Source organism: Ambystoma mexicanum, chromosome 9, assembly GCF_040938575.1.
Source record: "Ambystoma mexicanum isolate Mex_15411 chromosome 9, UKY_AmexF1_1, whole genome shotgun sequence".
Classification (NCBI taxonomy): domain Eukaryota; kingdom Metazoa; phylum Chordata; class Amphibia; order Caudata; family Ambystomatidae; genus Ambystoma; species Ambystoma mexicanum.
The window spans coordinates 1,399,566,399-1,399,585,772 of NC_090931.1; the positions used below are offsets into that span (position 1 = coordinate 1,399,566,399).

The 19,374-nt window shown below is 44.5% G+C and overlaps 1 protein-coding gene across 1 annotated transcript in view; it reads left to right on the forward strand.

The window, feature by feature from the left end:
* SMARCAL1 (SNF2 related chromatin remodeling annealing helicase 1) overlaps positions 1-19,374 on the forward strand; it is a 979,995-nt gene that overhangs the window by 610,445 nt on the left and 350,176 nt on the right. Inside the window, exon 10 of the mRNA XM_069616809.1 lies at positions 5,803-5,943. Coding sequence (XP_069472910.1) covers positions 5,803-5,943 — 141 coding nt within the window. The remainder of the gene's footprint in view (positions 1-5,802; positions 5,944-19,374) is intronic.

Sequence of the window (19,374 nt, forward strand, 5' to 3'; positions counted from 1 at the left end):
TCTTTGTGTACTGCGATTGGTCGTACATATTCGTGGTAAGGTGCAGGTTGCAGATGCTGAATCGATCTCCCCTCAAGTCCCCCAAGACATCCTGGGCTCTACTTTCAAGCTCGTCGGGTGCAAATCCGCAATATCTGACCCATTCTCTTATTAGATCTATATTCCTCGAGAATATATGCATTATTGTGCCTTTAGGTTTATTATGGGTCTTAGAACGGCAACCGTAAACCATACATGCAGGCATTGTTGGCAATTCTGTAAAATAAAAAGGTCACATCATTAAAAAATGATTTTGCATAAAAGCGTGAGAAAGATGGCATTATATCATACATTTTTCTATGCAATCTATGTTTTGGTCACCGAAGCAAAACCTGTGTAGCGTAGCCGACTGTATTCTAGGATAACATTCATATACAAGTGATTGATGTGACGCAAATCGTAACATGTTACTCATTCCTTGAATGTACTATCATGCTTCAAAAGGAAACATGCTATAGACACGGTCTGCGAAGGATGCAATTTGATCCCTATTGGCACTTGCTATATATCGAGGACAGAACACATTAAACTCAAGTCAATGAGTAATGGCAATGAGATGAATGAACATTACACTTCTGGGTACCTTCGTTCGAAATGGATGTACATTTAAAGATCAAGGAGATAGGATTACGTGGCCTGCCCATACCTTGACCAACAAACAGTTAGATTCAGCAAGAAGGGTAGTTAGTAGCAGGAGAACAGGGAGATGTTCACAGGTAGCACGATGACGAGCTGACTTTCAGTGGTCACAGAAGTTCTCAGGTAGCACGTTCACGAGTTGACTTGCAGTGCTCACAGATGTTCTCTTCATAAATATCAAGGGGGTTATAAAGAATTAGAAAAGTGGGTGTGTATGTGAATGAGTGACGTGTATATGGCATGATCTTATGTGGATAGCAGGGGCGCAGCCTGCTTCAGGGGAGCCTGCCTGGAGACACCGGGACTGGGGAGGCCATGTGAACAATGGACCCTGCGCGTAAGATACCTTTGAAGTGTACATGGTGTTTGGCACCTTGGCCGTTCCCACCCCTGCCAGCCCCCTTTGGCAGCGCACATCCACTGGTGCGAACTGCTGTTGATAATGGAGGGGGGGATGGATGGGCATGAGGCGTGCAGACAAGGCCCGGAACAGTGCTGAAGGGAGGGACACACTTATGTGGATTGTAGGGGCACGGCCTGCTTCAGGGGAGCCTGCATGGAGACACGGGGTCTGGCTAGGCCATATGTACAATGACCCCTGCGCGTAAGATAACTTTGAAGTGTACACTCTGCCAGCCACCTTGGGAGGGCACGGCCACAGGTGCTAACAGTCATTGATAGGGTGGGGGGGGGGGCAGACGGCCAAGAGGCATGCAGGAAAGGGCCGGAACACTGCTGAATGGAGACACACTTGTGGATTGCAGGGGCGCATAAAATACATTTGAAGTGTACATGGTGTGTGGCATCTTGGGCGTTCCCACCCTGCCAGCCACCTTGGGAGGGCACAGTCACAGGTGCTAACAGTCATTGATTCTGGAGGGGGGATGGAGGGGCATGAGGCATGCAGAAAAGGGCCGGAACACTGCTGAATGGAGACACACTTGATTCACTGAAAAATGTAAACAACTATTCATAAAAGTAAAGTTGTATTTTATTTTGATGGCACAAATATACTACACATTATAAACTTTGGGTTGCAGCACAGTGTGGGAAAATCCCTGTACTGACCGCTGTCACTGGGGAATGTGTCTCTAATGGCACCAACGACACAGGCGGGTGTTGCTCGTCGAACGCGGTGTCCAAGCCTCCATGAAGCCACCATGTAAACGAACGATAGGCCACCGCCTGTACCACCTGTGGAAGACAAAGATACAAACTGTTTTAAATGAACAAGATAAGTGTATTAAACCTTAGTTGAAAATGCAATCTTGTATCCAATGGAATTGTTGCCAGTACAAATGTTACTTCACGGATCAATCCACTTGGGCTTTAAAGTGTAGACACATTACAATATTGAACGACTATGCATTCCATTACATCTGGGACACAAAGAAATATTGCTTCATGGTTGTACATGAAATAAACATAAGAAGACCACTATGAATTCCCCAAATTGCGAGTGATGTATAGAATTGCAAGACTACATTCATTTGGCAGTGATAGATCAAAGTTATGACAATATAGGAAACAACCATGAAATGGCAGTGGCCTAAGTGACATCACAACTAGAGTACACTTACTCGTTCGTGCATAAGCACCATCATAATCCTCAACACGGACCATGTGAGGCAGGCTGCCCTGAAGTCATGCAGCTCGTTAAGGCATTGCGGCCGTGTCTCGCCTTCCGATATGTAGGACAAGCATCCAGAGTTTTCTCGGCAGCAGCAGTTCTCCTCCTTGGTTGGCATTAGCGCGCACCGATTGCAGGTACACCAGGGGGAAACGTCCTTGCGACTAGGCTCAGGCTCTTGATCTGTTGATTCGTCCTCCCAAATGTCATCCGAAGCCCCATCTTTTTCACATCTTTCTCTTTGGACTAATTCCGCCTCAGAGTACTCCGGCTCGTACTGGTAGGGCTGTATTGTTGCCATTATGGGACAAAATAAAAATGGATAGTTATGGTACTAGTATCTGTTCTCACAGAATACGAGCAACGAAGGTAGCTGACCAGAGCACAGAAACGAGGCACAGAATAATTTAAAAAAAGACAGTGAAACGATTGGAAAAGCAAGTCTGAGTTGAGCCAGGTAGAGGCAGTAGGTACACTCCATGTGTCATGATCTCTGCTTCCAAAAGGTCAGGGTTTTCCCAACTCCCTTGGAAGCAGATCCATAACCCAGGTTCCGAGTGCCAACCAGTCCCAATTGGGACCTTTTGGACCCAGTCCTGGCGCCAGTGGCACCAGGCTCATAAATATGCCCAGTCCCAGCGCTGGAAGCGCCGGGCTCATAATGCTTGGGTGGACTTACCTGCAGCAGACCATGCTGCTTACTTGCCTGCCAGTTGAGCCTCTGATCCTCTTCTGTTTGGAACTACTTTTCCTGTTGGGTGGGGCAGGAGCCACTCCCTAGATTCAGAACACTGGAACTCTTCTGGAAAGCAGGAACTCTTTTCTTACCTAGGCGTGGCTGTGGAAGGAGACACCTAAGCACTACAGGAGGCTATTTAAACCACACCCGATGGATGAATCTTGCTTTGCGTTATTCTGCATCCTCTGCAGCAGAACGCTCATCGTGTCTTCTGCATCTGATCCTGGGCCTAAGGGAAAAGGCTTACCATCCTGAATCCAGTCTTCAGCAACACCTATAAAGACAAGAAAGAACAGGTTAGCATTACGGTCTTCAGTGACCGCTCTTCACTTACCTAGTCCATCGGCTGTCACCAACGCCTCGCGCTGCATTCCGGCATCTGAAAGACAAAGGCTTACCTAATCTTCGTGCGCTCCGGAGGTCTTCACACTTCATTCCGGCATCTGAAAGACAAAAGCTTACCAACTCTTCGCACGCTCCGGAGGCCTTCGGCGCTGCATCCCGCATCTGAAAGACAAAATAAGGTGCGTTTAAAGACATTGGGGAACTTTAATACTCACGTGCCATTACTCCTTTCCACATCTAACCCAGTGGGTATTCCGGCACCCTGCAGCCGCTCCGAACTTGTACCTGCAAAATAAAAAGACAGAGCGCATCGTGAAGCAGGCAACAAGCGCTTACTTACGTGCTTCCAGGCGCTTCTATTCATCACACGGGCTCCATTTTCAACTCACTTCAGCCCGTCATCCGCCATCGCCGGAACCCTGCAAAACAAGAGACATCATTACTAAAGACTTTAAAGACATTAGAATTACTCGAAACTTACCGTTCGTGCAGTAAACGACGGACAGCAGTCCTCTGAAGTCAAGAGGCCTGCTCCCCTTATCCAGTGAAGAAACTGGTAACAGCACCCTGCCCCGAGGCAGATGGAGAGCACGGCGTTCACTTACCTAAGGTGAGAGAGTTAACCTTTGGGGTTCTACAGGAGAAGAGAAAGGGAAGAAGAGAGAGACATTCAATAACCCAGTTCCTTAATCCCATATTTTCTATCTGCAGACATCTTTCCCTTCGAGTCAGACATACAGTGCACAGAGGTCCAGTCCAAAGAGCCAGCCGTGTGTTACACATCACCTTAGAAGATACGGTATACGCCCAGTCAAGACCGGCGTCTCTACGGGAATCAGGTGAGCGTTACACCATGTGTGGGTTCTCCTTAAGACATGTCTCTACAAACATATGACAAAGGACTTAAGAGGCTCTTCAGCTCTGTCACGATTTGATTAAAATCGCACACTTTTGTGGGCGTTAAAAAACACCTCCAAAAGCCAAAGTATGCTCCAAGACATCCCACGAGTCTGGAGGAAATTGGATCAAGTGGTACCATTATCAATCTTGGTTCTTTTACTAGGGCACATATAAATGTGGTCTTTTTGGGGTAGGGTGGCGGATAATGAGGCTAAAGATTATTTACTGTAATGCTTTGAAATGCTGTATCTTTCTTCCTTTATTTTTTGCGGTTTTGTTTTCTATTCACTTCCTCCATTTACTATTTTAGCTTTTCTAAAAAATTATTTAAAAAAAATGTCCACTTCCTTAATCTGGAATATTCCAGGAGAACTGTCGTCTCTGCTGTGGATGTACATGGTGGTTGGGAAGGCTGATCTTAATGAGTGAACTGTGCTATTTTCGAGGGCTCAGTAAATGCTAAGAGTTGAGTTCATTTTCCAGCAGACGTCAAAGTGAGCAGAAGCTATCGGGAACAGAGTATCACTACTTTTATTTGTTACTGTTAACGGTTCCACCCCTTTTATCATCCACTTTCACCATTCTGTAATTGTTATTTTTGAAGTTAAAGCATACCTGTGGTAGTGACTGCCAAACAGATATCTGGTTCACCGTACATTCATGAAGACTGAATGACATCTCTGCTTGGATGGACTGTATCTGGCTTCATCTTAACAATCCGATGATGGATGTGGTCCTGCTAACACTAAGGAATTATATCTCCTGGCACCCCAAATACACCTGATTTTGTTTTTTAAATGTTGGTTTCCGGTTAAATGCAGAGATGACACAGTTGATAAATGTGCAGTCAAATTCCATGGGATTTTACTTTGTGGCTATATGGGATTTGCCCCTGCATGCCACCGAAGAAGGGTGCAGTGATGGTAAAAGTCTTGGCAACTAGTCACTTGGACTACTGTAATGCCCTCTGATGGGATACAACAGACTATTCATCCCCAGGAAACTGTCAGACCGGGGGAGATAAGACTTTCAGTCCTGGGATCTAAGCTTTTTAATAAATAACTAAATGATATTCATGACCACACACATTTGTCCAGTGGCAAGCCCCTTGATGAAGCAGCTGTTGTGTAGGTAGTTGTTAAATATGGGTTTCAGCAGAGTTAAGATCAGTGACTAGAGACGATTGATTCGACAAAGAGCATATAAATGTACCAACTGATTGACCAAATTGGAGAAATTAATGAAAAACAATACAGAGGACCTAATTGTGTCTGTTCCACCTTATTGCCTGCCAATTTAGCCCATCCACAATCCCTTGAAACATATGCTGCAACTTGCTCCCTCCCGCATCCCTATCTCCTGCCAGTCGTACATCTTTTTTTGGCACACTTCTACAACTGGTTTGCAAAGCTATCACTTTCACACTTTGGATTATAATGGTAAAGTGAAATATTCTGTGTTTAATCATCATTCTGTCCTTTTCAATAACACTGCACTTTGTATTTTCCAGAGTGCCAAAAGGGTGATTTTGCTTTCTGGTACCCCTGCAATGTCGCGACCATCTGAGCTGTATACACAGATTGCCGCTGTCCGACCAACATTCTTTCCCCGTTTCCATGACTTTGGAAATCGCTACTGTGAAGCCAAACAGGTATGTAACTGAAATACCTGATGACCTATCCTCTATGGTGATTCATGTGAAATATGAAGAGATCAGAAGTATTCGTAACACCTGTTGCAGTAACTTCGACGCATAGAGACAACAGGTTTCAGTAATTTCAAAGAATATGTTTGTGTGTGTTGAGCCATTTGTGTCGAGTGATTAGGGTTAGATTTGTATTGATAAGGAACTATTGGTTTAACTTTATTACAGTGCTTTGAATGTAGGGATATGTAACTCCATCAAGCACACAGATTTATTATTTGTATTGCTGTCTGCAGCCTGCTAAAGGTTGAGTTATGGCAAACTATCCTATAAAATAAAAATAATCTATCATCTAATGCTCACCTCATGCACCCTCTGATAGTGCATGCCTAGGCATCTCCATCTATATGTACAAATTTGAATTCCTTTTATTTGTAAAGCGCGCCTTGCCCTCAGGCAACTGGGCGCATATCTTAGAAATGTTACAGATACATAAATGCAGCATATGGTACAGCAAGGAACTTGAGGCATATAAAATAATTTACAGAAATGTACAGTGATATACAGGTCATAGGCATACAAGATTTACTTTAGCAGGAAAGTACAGAGATGAGTTAAAATATGGTGGGAAGTAAGGCCGTTGCTTAATGGTCGTTGTCCTGAAGCCATAGTTTTGTTTTACATTTGAAGGCATGAGAGGAGGGTTCGGATCTGAGTGTGGAGGGCAATGATTTCCATAATTTGGTTGCTAGCACCGGGAAGCTGCTACCACCTGCTTACTGCCGCTTGAACCTGGGGAGGGCGAGACAGTTGGCTTGGGCGGATCGCTGTGGGTGAGTATATGTATGAGGTGTAAATCGATTGGAAAGGTATGTTGGAGCCAGGTTAGAGAGACATTTATGAGTGAGTGTCAGGGTTTTTATTGAGATTCTTTGGGCTACTGAGAGCCAGCCCAGGTTGCGTCTGCTGTCCGAGATGTTGTAGCTTCTTGGAATATTAATTGTGGCGTTGTTTTGGGTGACCTGCAGCTTGTTTAGGTTCCGCTGGCTGGTTCCCAGATAAAGAGCGTTACAGTAGTCGATCTTGGACATAACAAGAGCTCTCGCTAGGGTAATGCAGTTAGCCGTGAAGAGAAAGTGGCGACAAGCGGTAATCAGTTTACAAGTGTAGGCGGAGGCAGATGTAATGGAGTTGGTTTGTCTGGAGAGAGACAGGATGGAGTCAAGGTAGATACAGAGGGTTTTGGTGTCATTAGAGACCTTGATGGTGTTGCCGTCAATGATGAGACTTGAAGGCCGGATCAAGTTTGCTGAGGTGATATTGTGAGCCATGGATGAGGAGCTCAGTCTTATCATCATTGAGGCAAATCTCATGTGAGCCATCCAGGCTTGTATGACCAGGTAGATGTCATTCAGTGATTTGGTGTCCGCCAAGTAGTCTGCTGTGATGGGGATGAGTATCTGGGTGTCATCGGCATAATTCGTGTAGGTGATACCCAGACAGTCAAGAATATCAGAGAGGTTTGGTGAACACGTTGTATAATGTGGGAGATACACATGAGCCCTGAGGCATGCTGCAGGGGACAGGTGAGGGTTCAGCGGCCGCAGAGGGGGAAAATACTTGCATGGATCTTTTTTCAAGGAATGATCTAATCCAGGAGGTGGCAGAATCTGAGAAATTGGCAGCTGACGAGAGGTGTTGACAGAGGATACAGTGGTTGACAAGGTCAAAGGCTGCGGATAGGTCTATCAGGAGCAACAGAGCCAGTTTCCCTTTGTCTTATATTATATACATTCTCAAAGTGGTAACCCAAATAGACAGAATGGATTGGTCCCCCTATAATTCACTATTACCCGAGGTGAACCAGATCGGAAGGTTCGCTGCGTGGATCAATTCTGCTATTCTTACATTGGATGAGGTGATTAGAGAAGGAGAGCTTGTATCCTTTGAAGCGCTGCAACACACACTTCCAGATACAGAACACTCTCACTATTTACAGGCAACTCATGCCTTCTGGGCACAAGTAGGTAATATTTGGGAGATCATGCAACGTTCCCTATTAGAAATTAATGTCCTGCCGGAGGAAATCACTGCCTAGATTACTTCCACACTATACCAGGCCATATCCTCTTTTACAACACACAAACTTTCTAAACTAAAAAACAAAATGGTAGCGGGACTTGGGACTAATAGAACCCGAAAACTGGTTGGAAACCCTAATGTTTCCTAGAGAGATTACAATCTCATCTAGATTCCGACTAGTGCATCTCAAGATCTTACATGGGGCAAATTAGCCTTGCATACTGCTCTTCAGATGGAGCTGAACAGAAAATGTTAATTTTATAAGATGTGGGAGTGAAGAAGGCACCTTTTTTCATACCATTTGGAACCGTCCAAAAATTCAGTTTTTGGAGGGCATGCCTTGACAAACTGATGACAACCTTCGGAGCAGAGCTACCTTTCGAACCAATACTACTGGTTGGGGATTGGAGGCACAACCTCTTACAATCGATATGAAAAAAAAATGTTGTCCACGGCAATCAGTCTAATTAAATGTAATATTGCTGCTAAATGGGGGACGTCAGAATGCCCCAAGTATGGGGATTAGGTGTCTGTCATTGAGGTTTGTATATCTCTCAAGAAAAGAGTTCATACGGCCACAGGCTGCCCTGAAAAAGCAGAGAAAATCTGGTAAAATGGGAGTTGGGAGGTTAAAACATTATACAGTTTTGATGTTTGAGATTAAGCTGTTGGGTGGGGTCAGTGGGGAGGGGCTACCACAGGTATACTCATTCTAAAGGTTTGATGTCATGTAACCAATCATGTTATTGTTTAAAACTAATAATGTGTTATTAAAAAACAATATTTAAAAAGCGTATTTGCAATGAATACACATGCACTTTTGGTCTCGCCGTGTGTAATAGATAAAACTTTGCAGACCTATTATAAAGCACTTTGCATCGCCTATACTAAAGAGACACGTTGACACCATGGAGTTTATAAATAAACGGTAGACATGTTGTCTTTTCCACTACAGATATGTGATAAATCTAATGATGTCATCACTCTTTTCCGTGAGTTAGCCTCTCCCATGTGGCCAGTGGGCGGCTATATGAGGGAGGGACCACCTGGGGGAAGGCGACCTTCGGGGAGCAGAGATGACATCATTGGGGAAAGTCGCATGCCCCCCATCCCTAGGGATGTTTCCTCTATCCCGCAGACCTTAATGGCATATTGTCATACTCCTCCCCAATCTCTTTGTAGATCTACTTTGATTTCCCCTCAAAATCCCATTAGGAACCATATACTGACTGCTGTGACGAGAAAGAGGCCAGGAGCAGTGAGGATCACTTCTAATGAAGCTCAGTATCCACATCCTCACTACCATTCAAGAGGAAGTTACGTAGCCACTAACACGAGGAAAACCAACATAACAGTGATTACTAGGACCCGGCATCCACTGCAACAGTCTAATTGTTGGAAAATGAATGACCGAGCCTGAAAGTTTAAATGCGACTCGGAAGCAGCTGATGAGAGACGAGAGGAAGGAGCTGGAGACTCCGGTCTGCTGGTGGGTCAGCACCAAACTGCGGGGGACTCGCCAAACCAGTGCACTGGACGGAAGGGAAGAAACGTCAAGGGCAACCGGTAAGTCCGTGTTAAGCAAAAGGGTTACAGGGTTACCGGGTTGCCGGCATATGGATGCGTGACATAGAAATAATACAGAGAGAAGTTAACGGAAGCGAGGGGGACCCAGAGACTACCTAGGAACCCAAAGCATACAAATGGGATGCCGAATGCTCTAGCAGGCTATTGCGCTTTACAAGAACGCAACGAGAAAGCAAGTTTAAAGTCTTTGAGCAAGTGAAAGTATTTGCCAATCAAGTTATGGATGGAACATTAAAATCCTATCCGAGGCCAAATGTATTTGTGTAGTAAAGTCCTGACAGGAGGGTATACCAGGTGAAGTTAAGTTAATGGTTTTGTGCAGCAAAGTTCTGGCAGGAGAGTATACCAGGAAAAGACAAATGTGTGTACAAATTGTGATGGTCTTAAGGAAGGATCATGCCTTTGAGACTATGAACTATTGTGTGAATTGTTGAGAGAAGGATCTCAAGAGGAGCAATATCACTGTGGTAGTGAACTGTGAATAAAGGAAAAGAAAAACCCTTAGAAAGAAGTGAACCCTTTGGATATGAGCTGAAGAGATAGCTAGGGGGAATGGAGCAATTTCCCCAAACAAATTATTACTCTGAGGGGAGAGAGAAATCCTCTTGGAAACTTGGTGATTCTGTTTGGAGCTTATTGTTATATTACAAAGAGTCTGAAGAAGGAGGCTCTTTCGTAGAACTGTGAACATTGTTTGTATGCAAACCTTTTGGGTTGATTTGAACATTTGTGTTGAACTTTGATCAGCTGACTACTTTAAGAAAGCAAGAGACATTACCCTTTTCACCTTGGAGTTACTTTAGAGGGTGAGGGACAACATGATTACCGACACAGGACATACTTTTTGTTTGAACATCTTGACATTGGACAGAACCATTCGTTTTGGTCGAGGTAGGGAAATTCCTCCTATATTAGGGATAGTGAGGTATTGTCCAACCCCAATTTGTTTTAATAAAAATGTGTATCCACAAACATGTAAACATGTCTCCTCTGTGTCTCATTCCTGGCTCCTGCCAATACTTTACAGGACTATTTGACTTGGAGTCATAAGACCTATTAAAACGAAAGGGGTTGGACCTAACGGACAGGGAATAGCAACTTAGTACATTTATTTTTTCATGAATACCAATAAATGTTCAAATTTCGTTTCTAAAAACTTTTTATTCTCATAATAAATTCATATGCAATGCTAAAACATTTCAATAAACAATTAAATGTAAATTCAACTCAAACTGATTCACTCCTACCATTCATACTGTTTTTACTTTTTATAACACACTAGTGATGTGTATATTTTGGCCTCATATATAGAAGGCCTCTTGCTCTATTGAGACAATTCCACAAAAGGTCTCCATCCATTGTTCTGATGTTGCTGTCTGTGCATGCTTATCACACCGACATTCATCTACACGTGTTTCAGTTGTCTATTTTCGGGACGTCAATATTTGTCGACCCTTAATTCCTACAACCTTCTTCAGGACAAGATTAATGGGAGTTTGTTTATTCCCACAGATATCAAGTAGGGTGAGTATCACCACCTAAAATACAATAAAAAACTTTAGAACGCTAAAAGACTAACAAAACAAGTAAAACAGATTTCAAATTCATTCCCTGTAGGCTGAAACTTTTGTGTGATCGGAAAGATATCATGATCAAACCCACCGATAAGGGGGGAGGGATAGTTATCCTCTCCACAGAGAATTATGATAACGAATGTATGCGTCTGTTGTGCGATGTAAATGCTATTATTTCAAGATCCTACATCGAGATTAGAAGACGAGATCAATAGCTTGACTAACCATGCAGAGAGAGAACAGTGGGTCAGTAGTGAGGAAGGTTGCTTCCTTAGAAAAAGTCATCCCAAAAAAGCAGCTTTTTACATCTTGCCTAAGATTCATAAAAGAATGACTAACACACCAGGGAGACCTATAGTGGCGGCGATTGATTCACTTTTAGAACCCCTTTCGGTTTATGTAGAATTTTTTCTAAAACCTCTTGTAGGCCAGATGCCATCATGTGTGAAGGATTCAGGTAATATGATAAGGATAACTCAGAACTTAACTGTAGATGACAATGATATTCTAGTCACTATGGACGTAGAGTACTTGTATACTTCCATTCCACAGAGTGTCTGGAAGTTCTAGGCACATTCTTGAATAAGAGATTAGAACCACATGTTCCACCTACTAAGTTTATACAAGAATGTGCACGAATAGCTATGACTGAGAACTTTTTTCTGTTTAAACAAAGCCCTCTTCAAACAACGAAAAGGAGTTGGTATGCGGGCAACATTTGCCCCAGATGTGGCGAATCTGTTCATGGCTGAATATGAAGAGATATACATCTCGGGTGAATCTAGCCAGCTAAAGCAACAAAGGGATCTGTGTAATGGTCTACGGGCATGGTATAGATATATTGACGATGTGTTTTTGATATGGAGGGGTACAAGTGAAACACTGAACCAATTCCATATATGGCTTAACACATGTGACAGTAATATCAAGTTCACTATGGAATGGCACAGAGATCAAGTAAGCTTTTTAGATCTACTTATCAAGAAGTCCAATACCAAGCTGGTTACCACTCTGTATCGGAAGCCAACTGATAAGAACACCCTCCTTCACTATTTGAGTTTTCACCCCGTGGGCCTACGCCAAAATTTACCCTATGGACAGTTTTTAAGGATACAGAGGAACTGTACAGAGAAGGATGAATATAGAAGACATGCAGAAGTTTTGAAAGCACGGTTATTGGAGAGAGGCTATCCGCATAAACTGGTTAAGAATAACCTAAAAAAGGGCGCCGAATAGGAACAGAGATGAATGCCTGCTATTGAAAGAAAAGAAACAACAGGATAGATTAGTGTGTGTAACAACTTTCAATCCGGTTAGCAATGAAATTAAAAAAGATTGTGAACCGCAATTGGGACCTAATCAAACAATCGGTAACTCTCTCAAAAAAAACTATTTTTGCTTTTAAGAAGAATCAGAATCAGAATCTTAGGCAACGTCTAGTGCACACTTAGAGATTCGAATTCTGAGCAAACTATACTGAATCAATGGGGATTACCCCCCCATTATTGGCCACTATAAATGTGGCAATTATGTGTCCTGTCCATTGACGGAGACTAGACATGAATTTAATCATGGGTCGGTAAAATGGAAATTTAAGACGCATACCAATTGCCGTACCAAGAATGCCATTTATATTATTAGTTGCCCTTGCAATTTGATGTACGTAGGAAAAACGACTAGTGGACCATTTTAGTCTGAAACAACACAAAGATATTGACCTAAGATGGTTTGTGCTACAGACTATAAAATTACATAAAAGAGGAGGGGATATATCCACTATGCTCCATAAATTGGAACAACGATGGATATATCGCCTTGATACAGTAAAGAATGGCCTCAATATTTCGGTGGAATGGGGAGCCCTCATTACACACTAAAGGGAATAGTCTGACCATTATCCACTTGCAATATATTAATGAATGGTAGGAGTGAATCAGTTTGAGTTGAATTTACATTTAATTGTTTATTGAAATGTTTTAGCATTGCATATGAATTTATTATGAGAATAAAAAGTTTTTAGAAACGAAATTTGAACATTGGTATTCATGAAAAAATAAATGTACTAAGTGGCTATTCCCTGTCCGTTAGGTCCAACCCCTTTCGTTTTAGTATATAACGCCTGAAGGACCTGGGACTATAAGCAGGCACCCCTTTTTTGTAGTCATAAGACCTATGACAGATGGCTAATATATAACAAGAGCACGCTTTAATGCTTTCCTGATTAAAACCATCACAGCAAAATGGAAAGTCCGTCCACATGGCAAGAGTTGGGCACTATGTAATGAGCCAAATAAATACTTGCTACATTTAATTATGATGACGATCTTTACTTGGCGTCCTCCCATCAGTGTCCCCCTAATGCCATTTTGTATGCCATTGTGAATACGTTATGTTATATATGTGCTCATGGGCTTTGCAATGGGTGGGCCGAGTTAAGATGCTCATCATTTCCTACACCTGCTGAATTTCAAGGGTTTTGTTCCTTTAAATCTGATCACCTTAACTCTTTCTTAACTTAAGTTTTTTTACTGAACTTCAAGGGTTTTGTTATACTATAGTCTCCTCAGGGCACACTAGCCATGACCACCTCCCTTGGCCTCTGTACATGTTGCATACTTTCTTGAGGTGTAACTAGATGTTGAACCAGGAACTAGTCATGGCCACTGCCCATGTCACACCATTCATTTATTACCAAACACTCATTGGCCCTTGCCTAGGACGTATAGGTGCTGCAGATGTTAAAACTTATTTTATTCAAACTCCTTATTCCTGTGATAATTTCACAGTATCCTTTCCAATAACACAAATTCCTGCAGTAACGTGGCGGTTTTCCGATTCACTGAATAATGGGGTGAAAAACGCTCACAATGTGAATATAGTTTCCCCATTCGCACAGGCACTCAACATGTGTCCCCCTTCTTTTTTTCTATGTCCCCTCACTCCACTCATGCTTTTTCCCCCATGACCCCCTTTCCCTCATTTCATGTGACGCATATTTTATTCCGAGCGCATCTTGCAATGTTGCCATGGAAATCTCATGAGATTCCAGCGGTCTTCCCCAGATGAACTGAAAATGTTCTACCAGTAAAGGCTCCCCAACTTCACATGGTGTCTTTTTTCCCACTCTCTGCCTCTAGCCCAATGTGAGTGCATTCCTCATCAAATAGTGTTTTGAGCACCTTTCAATTTCGGCTTCCCTGGTATTGGCACAGCAATCGCTTGCATAAAGGAAAAACAAATCGCAACTTTTTATTTCTGAACAGCCTCTTTTCTGCAAAGCACCAATGTCGATATATACAAGTTTTAAGAAGCAGTGGGCAAACCCTTCTGTTAAATATTTTTTTTTAAATAAAAGTTTATTAGCATTTTATAACATGGCAATGGACAGCATAGAGCAATGACTGCATCAACTCAATAACACTCTTGGCTGCCCTCCATATGCTTTACCCCCATCCCTCTCCCCTTTCTCCCTCCCTCCGTCTAGCACACAGTGCATAAAAACACATATAACAATGTGAGGTTCGAGGCAGCCACAAAACACTACCATTTCCACCATGGATCATTCCTTCACTTGGCTTAATTACCATATTTAGCAAAAAAGGGTCACCACAATTCCCCAATCTTAACTCTGGACTCATTAAGGATATGCGTCATATATTCCATTTCATATATTCCCCTGGCTTTCCGGAGCCATTCTTTCTCAGTGGGGACTTTGTTTTTTTCCCCAGAATTGTGCCACACAGGTTCTGCCAGCCACCATCGTGGTGCTGGTCATGTGATTTCCCTGGTCTTCCCCATCATTTGTATCCCATACCCCGAACAGGAGGCCCCATGGTGACAGCTCTCGTGAAATTCCATCAATCCCCTTGATCCATGAGAGCACCTCCCCCCAGTAGATCTGTATCTGGGTACATCCCCACCACATATGGTAGTAGTCGGCGCTTGGGTGTTGCACTCCTGGGTACATTTTAGCCAATAGGGCTGGTGGGTGGTGCCAACGGTGTATTATCTTAATTTTCTGCATCCTATATTGGGGGGATGCCGAGGATTGTGTAACCCTTCTGCACATGGTGAGCCATAAGTCATCTGTTATTTCCTTTGCAAATCCTTAGCCCATTGTTCCCTCGCCACCGGGCCTTGAAGGCGTTCCGTTCTCAGCAATACTTTATATAGGCACGCTATACAGCCCTTCGTCTCTGTTTTGTATAAGTACTGATTCGAAAGGGGTGAGATCTCTACGCGCATTGTTTTCTCATTGTGTCATTAAGGGCCCCGTTCAACTGCAAATAACGGAATTGGAAGAGTCAGCCTATTCGCAGAAACTCTTCTAATATTTCCATAGATGGGAACTCCCCCTTGTCCCACATCTGTCCCGCTCTGCTCAGGCCAGCCTCATACCACTTTTGGAACTGCAGGGATTTCGCTATCAGGTTTCTTAACAGGGGGCCCAGATGCAGCTCATTGGGGAGGGCCATGTCGTGATCCACCTTATGCTGTTCCGTTCTTTCCAGATAGTCCATAACACCACTAAGATGGGATGCTGCAGGATCCTACGTGGGATCTCTCTTTGGGGTACCCATAGCCACTCCCCCAGGGAGACTGGCTGAGGATCCAGTTATCCATGGCTGCCCGTTGCTTCTCAGACTGCGACTCTCAATGGTCCATAAGTATACGTAGCTGGGCCGCTTTATAATAGGCCTCTATATCTGGAAGCCCCACTCCCTTCCTTCGCAAGTGTGAGTAGTTTAGTTTAGTTTCTTTATTTGTACCGTGCGCCGAACCCTGCGGTAACCGGGCGCCGGAGACTTAGAGACAGTTACAACATGGCAAAAATATACAATACAGACTGTGAAATAACAACATTAAGTGTAGCAGACCAGGTTACAAGATGGTCGACAAGGACAAGTGGAGAAGAAGTACATTAAGTAGAATATTTGTTGGCAAGCCATGTTTTAGTATTGGCTCTAAAGGTCCAAAAGGAGGGTTCAGCTCTAAGGTTTAGAGGCATAGCGTTCCATAGTTTGGCAGCTAGGACCGGGAAGCTGGCACCACCTGCTTTTTTTAGGGAGAATTTGGGAATGGAGAGGCAATGTGAGTATGGCGTTCTAGTTGGTCTAGTTGATGTGTGATTGTGGAACTTGTCTGCCAGGTATTTGGGTGCGTCATTGGAGCGGCATATATGGACGATGATGAGGGATCTGAGAGTGATTCTGTCTCGTACAGGGAGCCAATGAGCATCTTGCCTGATGCTGGAGATGTGGGCGTGTCGGTGGATACTGAGGGTGGCTCTGAGGGCATTATTTTGAAGCACCTGTAGTTTGTTCAGGTTGCGTTCTGACGTGCCGTGAAAGAGTGTGTTACAGTAGTCAATTTTTGAGAGCACTAGCGCTCTGGCTAGTGTAATGCAGCTGGACGGAGATAGGAAAGGTTTGCAGGCGTTGATAAGCTTGTTTGTTTAAACTGTGGCTGAGGCTGTGGCATTCACCTGTCTTTTGAGCGAGAGAGTAGAGTCTAGATAAACCACAAGGGTTTTAATTTCTTTGGCTACTGTGATTAGGTTACCGTCTATGTTGGATGCGTAACAGGGTCTAGTTTGTTTAGCCGTGGTTGGGAGCCGACAAGAAGGAGCTCAGTTTTCTCGTCGTTGAGGCATAGGCCATGCTCTGCCATCCAGGCTTGGATCTCCAAATATAGGTTATTGATTCTGGTGGAGTCCTCATCGTAGCACCCTGATAGGGTGATGAGAACCTGGGTATCGTCAGAATAGTTTGTGTATGTGACACCCAGGTTATCTAGGCGGTCAAACAATAGCTTAGTGAAGATATTGTATAGGGTCGGCGAGAGGCACGAGCCTTGAGGGACGAGCGCAGGTGATGGGGACAGGGAGTGCCGAGGCCCCCGGGGAGAAGACCCGGGTGGTTCGGTTGGCTAGGAAGGACTGGATCCAGGCAGTCGCCTGGTTAGAGAAGGCCGCTGAGGTCATAAGATGTTCTGTGAGGATCTGATGGTCGACGAGGTCGAAGGCTGCTGATAGATCTAGCAGTAGGAGAATGGCTAGATTACCCTTGTCCTTTGCCTCGTCCATCTGGATTTTTAGGTCCAGTAGGGCTGACTCTGTTCCGTGCCTTGGCCTGAAGCCGGATTGTCTGAGACCCAGGAGGTTGTTGTCTTCCAGTTGCTTCTGGATTTGTAGGTAGGACACTCTGTCTACGATCTTTAGGATGTAGGAAACGGTGGTGATAGGCCTGTAGTTGGTTGGGTTATTGGGGTCTAGATTAGGTTTTTTTAGTAGTGGCATGACCCAGGCCTCCTTGAGGCTGCTAGGCATTGAACTTGATTTGAAAGATGTGTTGATAAGGGCTGTTATGAAGGGCGCCAGAATGTTGGCACCTTCTTGGATGATGGGAGCTGGGCATGAGTCCCCTTGGCATCTGGAGGGTTTGAGGCCCTTAATGATGCTTTCTACTTCTTTAGTGGATACTGGTGAGGAGGAGAAGGGGGGGCAAGTGGGAGTTTTGGGAGTGGTGGACGGTGGATGTTTTTTTTGTTGTTGATAGGCTAAGTTTTTTCTGTTCGATTTTGGATTGTAACATGGTGATTTTATCTGCTAGGGCTTTTTGAATCCTCTCACACCAGTCTACATCTTTCACGCAGGTTTCTGCCAATGTGGGGGGGGGGGATTCGAGTTCCCTGAGGATATTGAAGAGCTCTTTTGTTTTGGATTTGACGCTCTCAATTCTGTTGTCATAAGTCTCTTTTTTTGGCCTTGAGGATGGCGGTTTTGTAGGTGGTGGCTGCTATCGAGAGTTGTGTTTTGTTGGATAGGCTGGGTGTTTTTCTCCAGGTGGCTTCAGCGGCTCGTTTGGAGTTTCGGAGGATTTTTAGCTCTGGTGTGAACCATTTGTTCATGTGGGCTGCCGGTTTGGCGAGTTTGAGTGGAGCGATGGTGTCTACTGCTGATTCTAACGTTTTGTTGTAGAGGTGAGCAAGTTTCTCCACATCCAGGTTAACGTAGTTTGTGGGGGTAAGGATGTTGTCTATAAGTGGGTGGAGGTTTTGTAAGGTGATTTTGCGGTTATTTCTGGTGAGGGTTTGAGGGATGATGGGGGGTTGGCGTGTTTGGTTGAGATTTCCCTTGGATGGAGAAGGAGATGGCGTGGTGGTCAGACCATGCAGTTTGTTCGTTTTTTGTGATGGTCGTAGAGCAGTTGAGATCCGCTAGCCAGTCCAGGGTCCTGCCTTTGTTGTGGGTAGGGTCTGTGATTCTGAGCTTGAACCCTAGTTGGGAGAGAAAGCGCATTGGCATCGTTTGGGTCGTCGAGACCGAGGTCGCCAAGTAGGATAATTTGAGATCCTGTTTTGGTGTTGGTGGTCAAGAGGTCAGATATCTCTTCCTCAAATGTGGGGATGGGGCCTGGGGGTCTGTAGAGGAGGTGTAATAGTACGGTTTGTGTAGCAGAGAGTTGGAGCTTGGCTGACAGAAGTTCTGCAGACCGGAAGCTGGGCGGTGGGGTTAATCTAAGGCCAAGGGATGTTTTGGCGATGAAGGCTACTCCTCCTCCTTTGCCCATGTCCCGGTCTTTCCTTAGTATTGAATAACCATCTGGGATGGCGAGGGATAGAGCTGGGCCTGCTGCTTGGTGCAGCCATGTTTCAGTGATAGCCAGGAAGTGCAGGTTGTTGGCAGAGATGAAGTCTGCGATATCTAGCGCATGGGCGACCAGGGAGCGGGCATTGTTGAGGGCGCCCTTGATCAGTGGCTGTTCAGAGGTGCTTAAGGGGGCTGTTTGGGTGACGTTCACAATTTGAGTGGTGTTAGCTTGATTGAGCGTGGGATGAGGGGAGTGTCTTTTGGCGAGAGTCTTGGGGGTTATGAGCCGAGAGCCGAGTCTCAGGTTTCTATCTTTCAATATGCATGGGTTCCAAGGAAAGGGTGGAGCAGCAAATCGGCGGATCCATTCTATGGGGCTGGGGGCGCCGTTAGGCTGGTTAGTATGTTGGGCCTCGAAAAAAAAACATAGTCGAGGTGTATGAGGGATGTTGGTTTGGGGGTGATCGTGTACGGGGTTTGTGGCGGGTGGTGGTGGTGTGGTGGAGCAAGGCGAGTGTGGCCGTTAAGGTGAGAGTGGCTAAGTAGAGGTTTGCCATGGGTGGTCAGTGAGAGAACTGGATGTAGTTGGGCGAGGTTGACTAG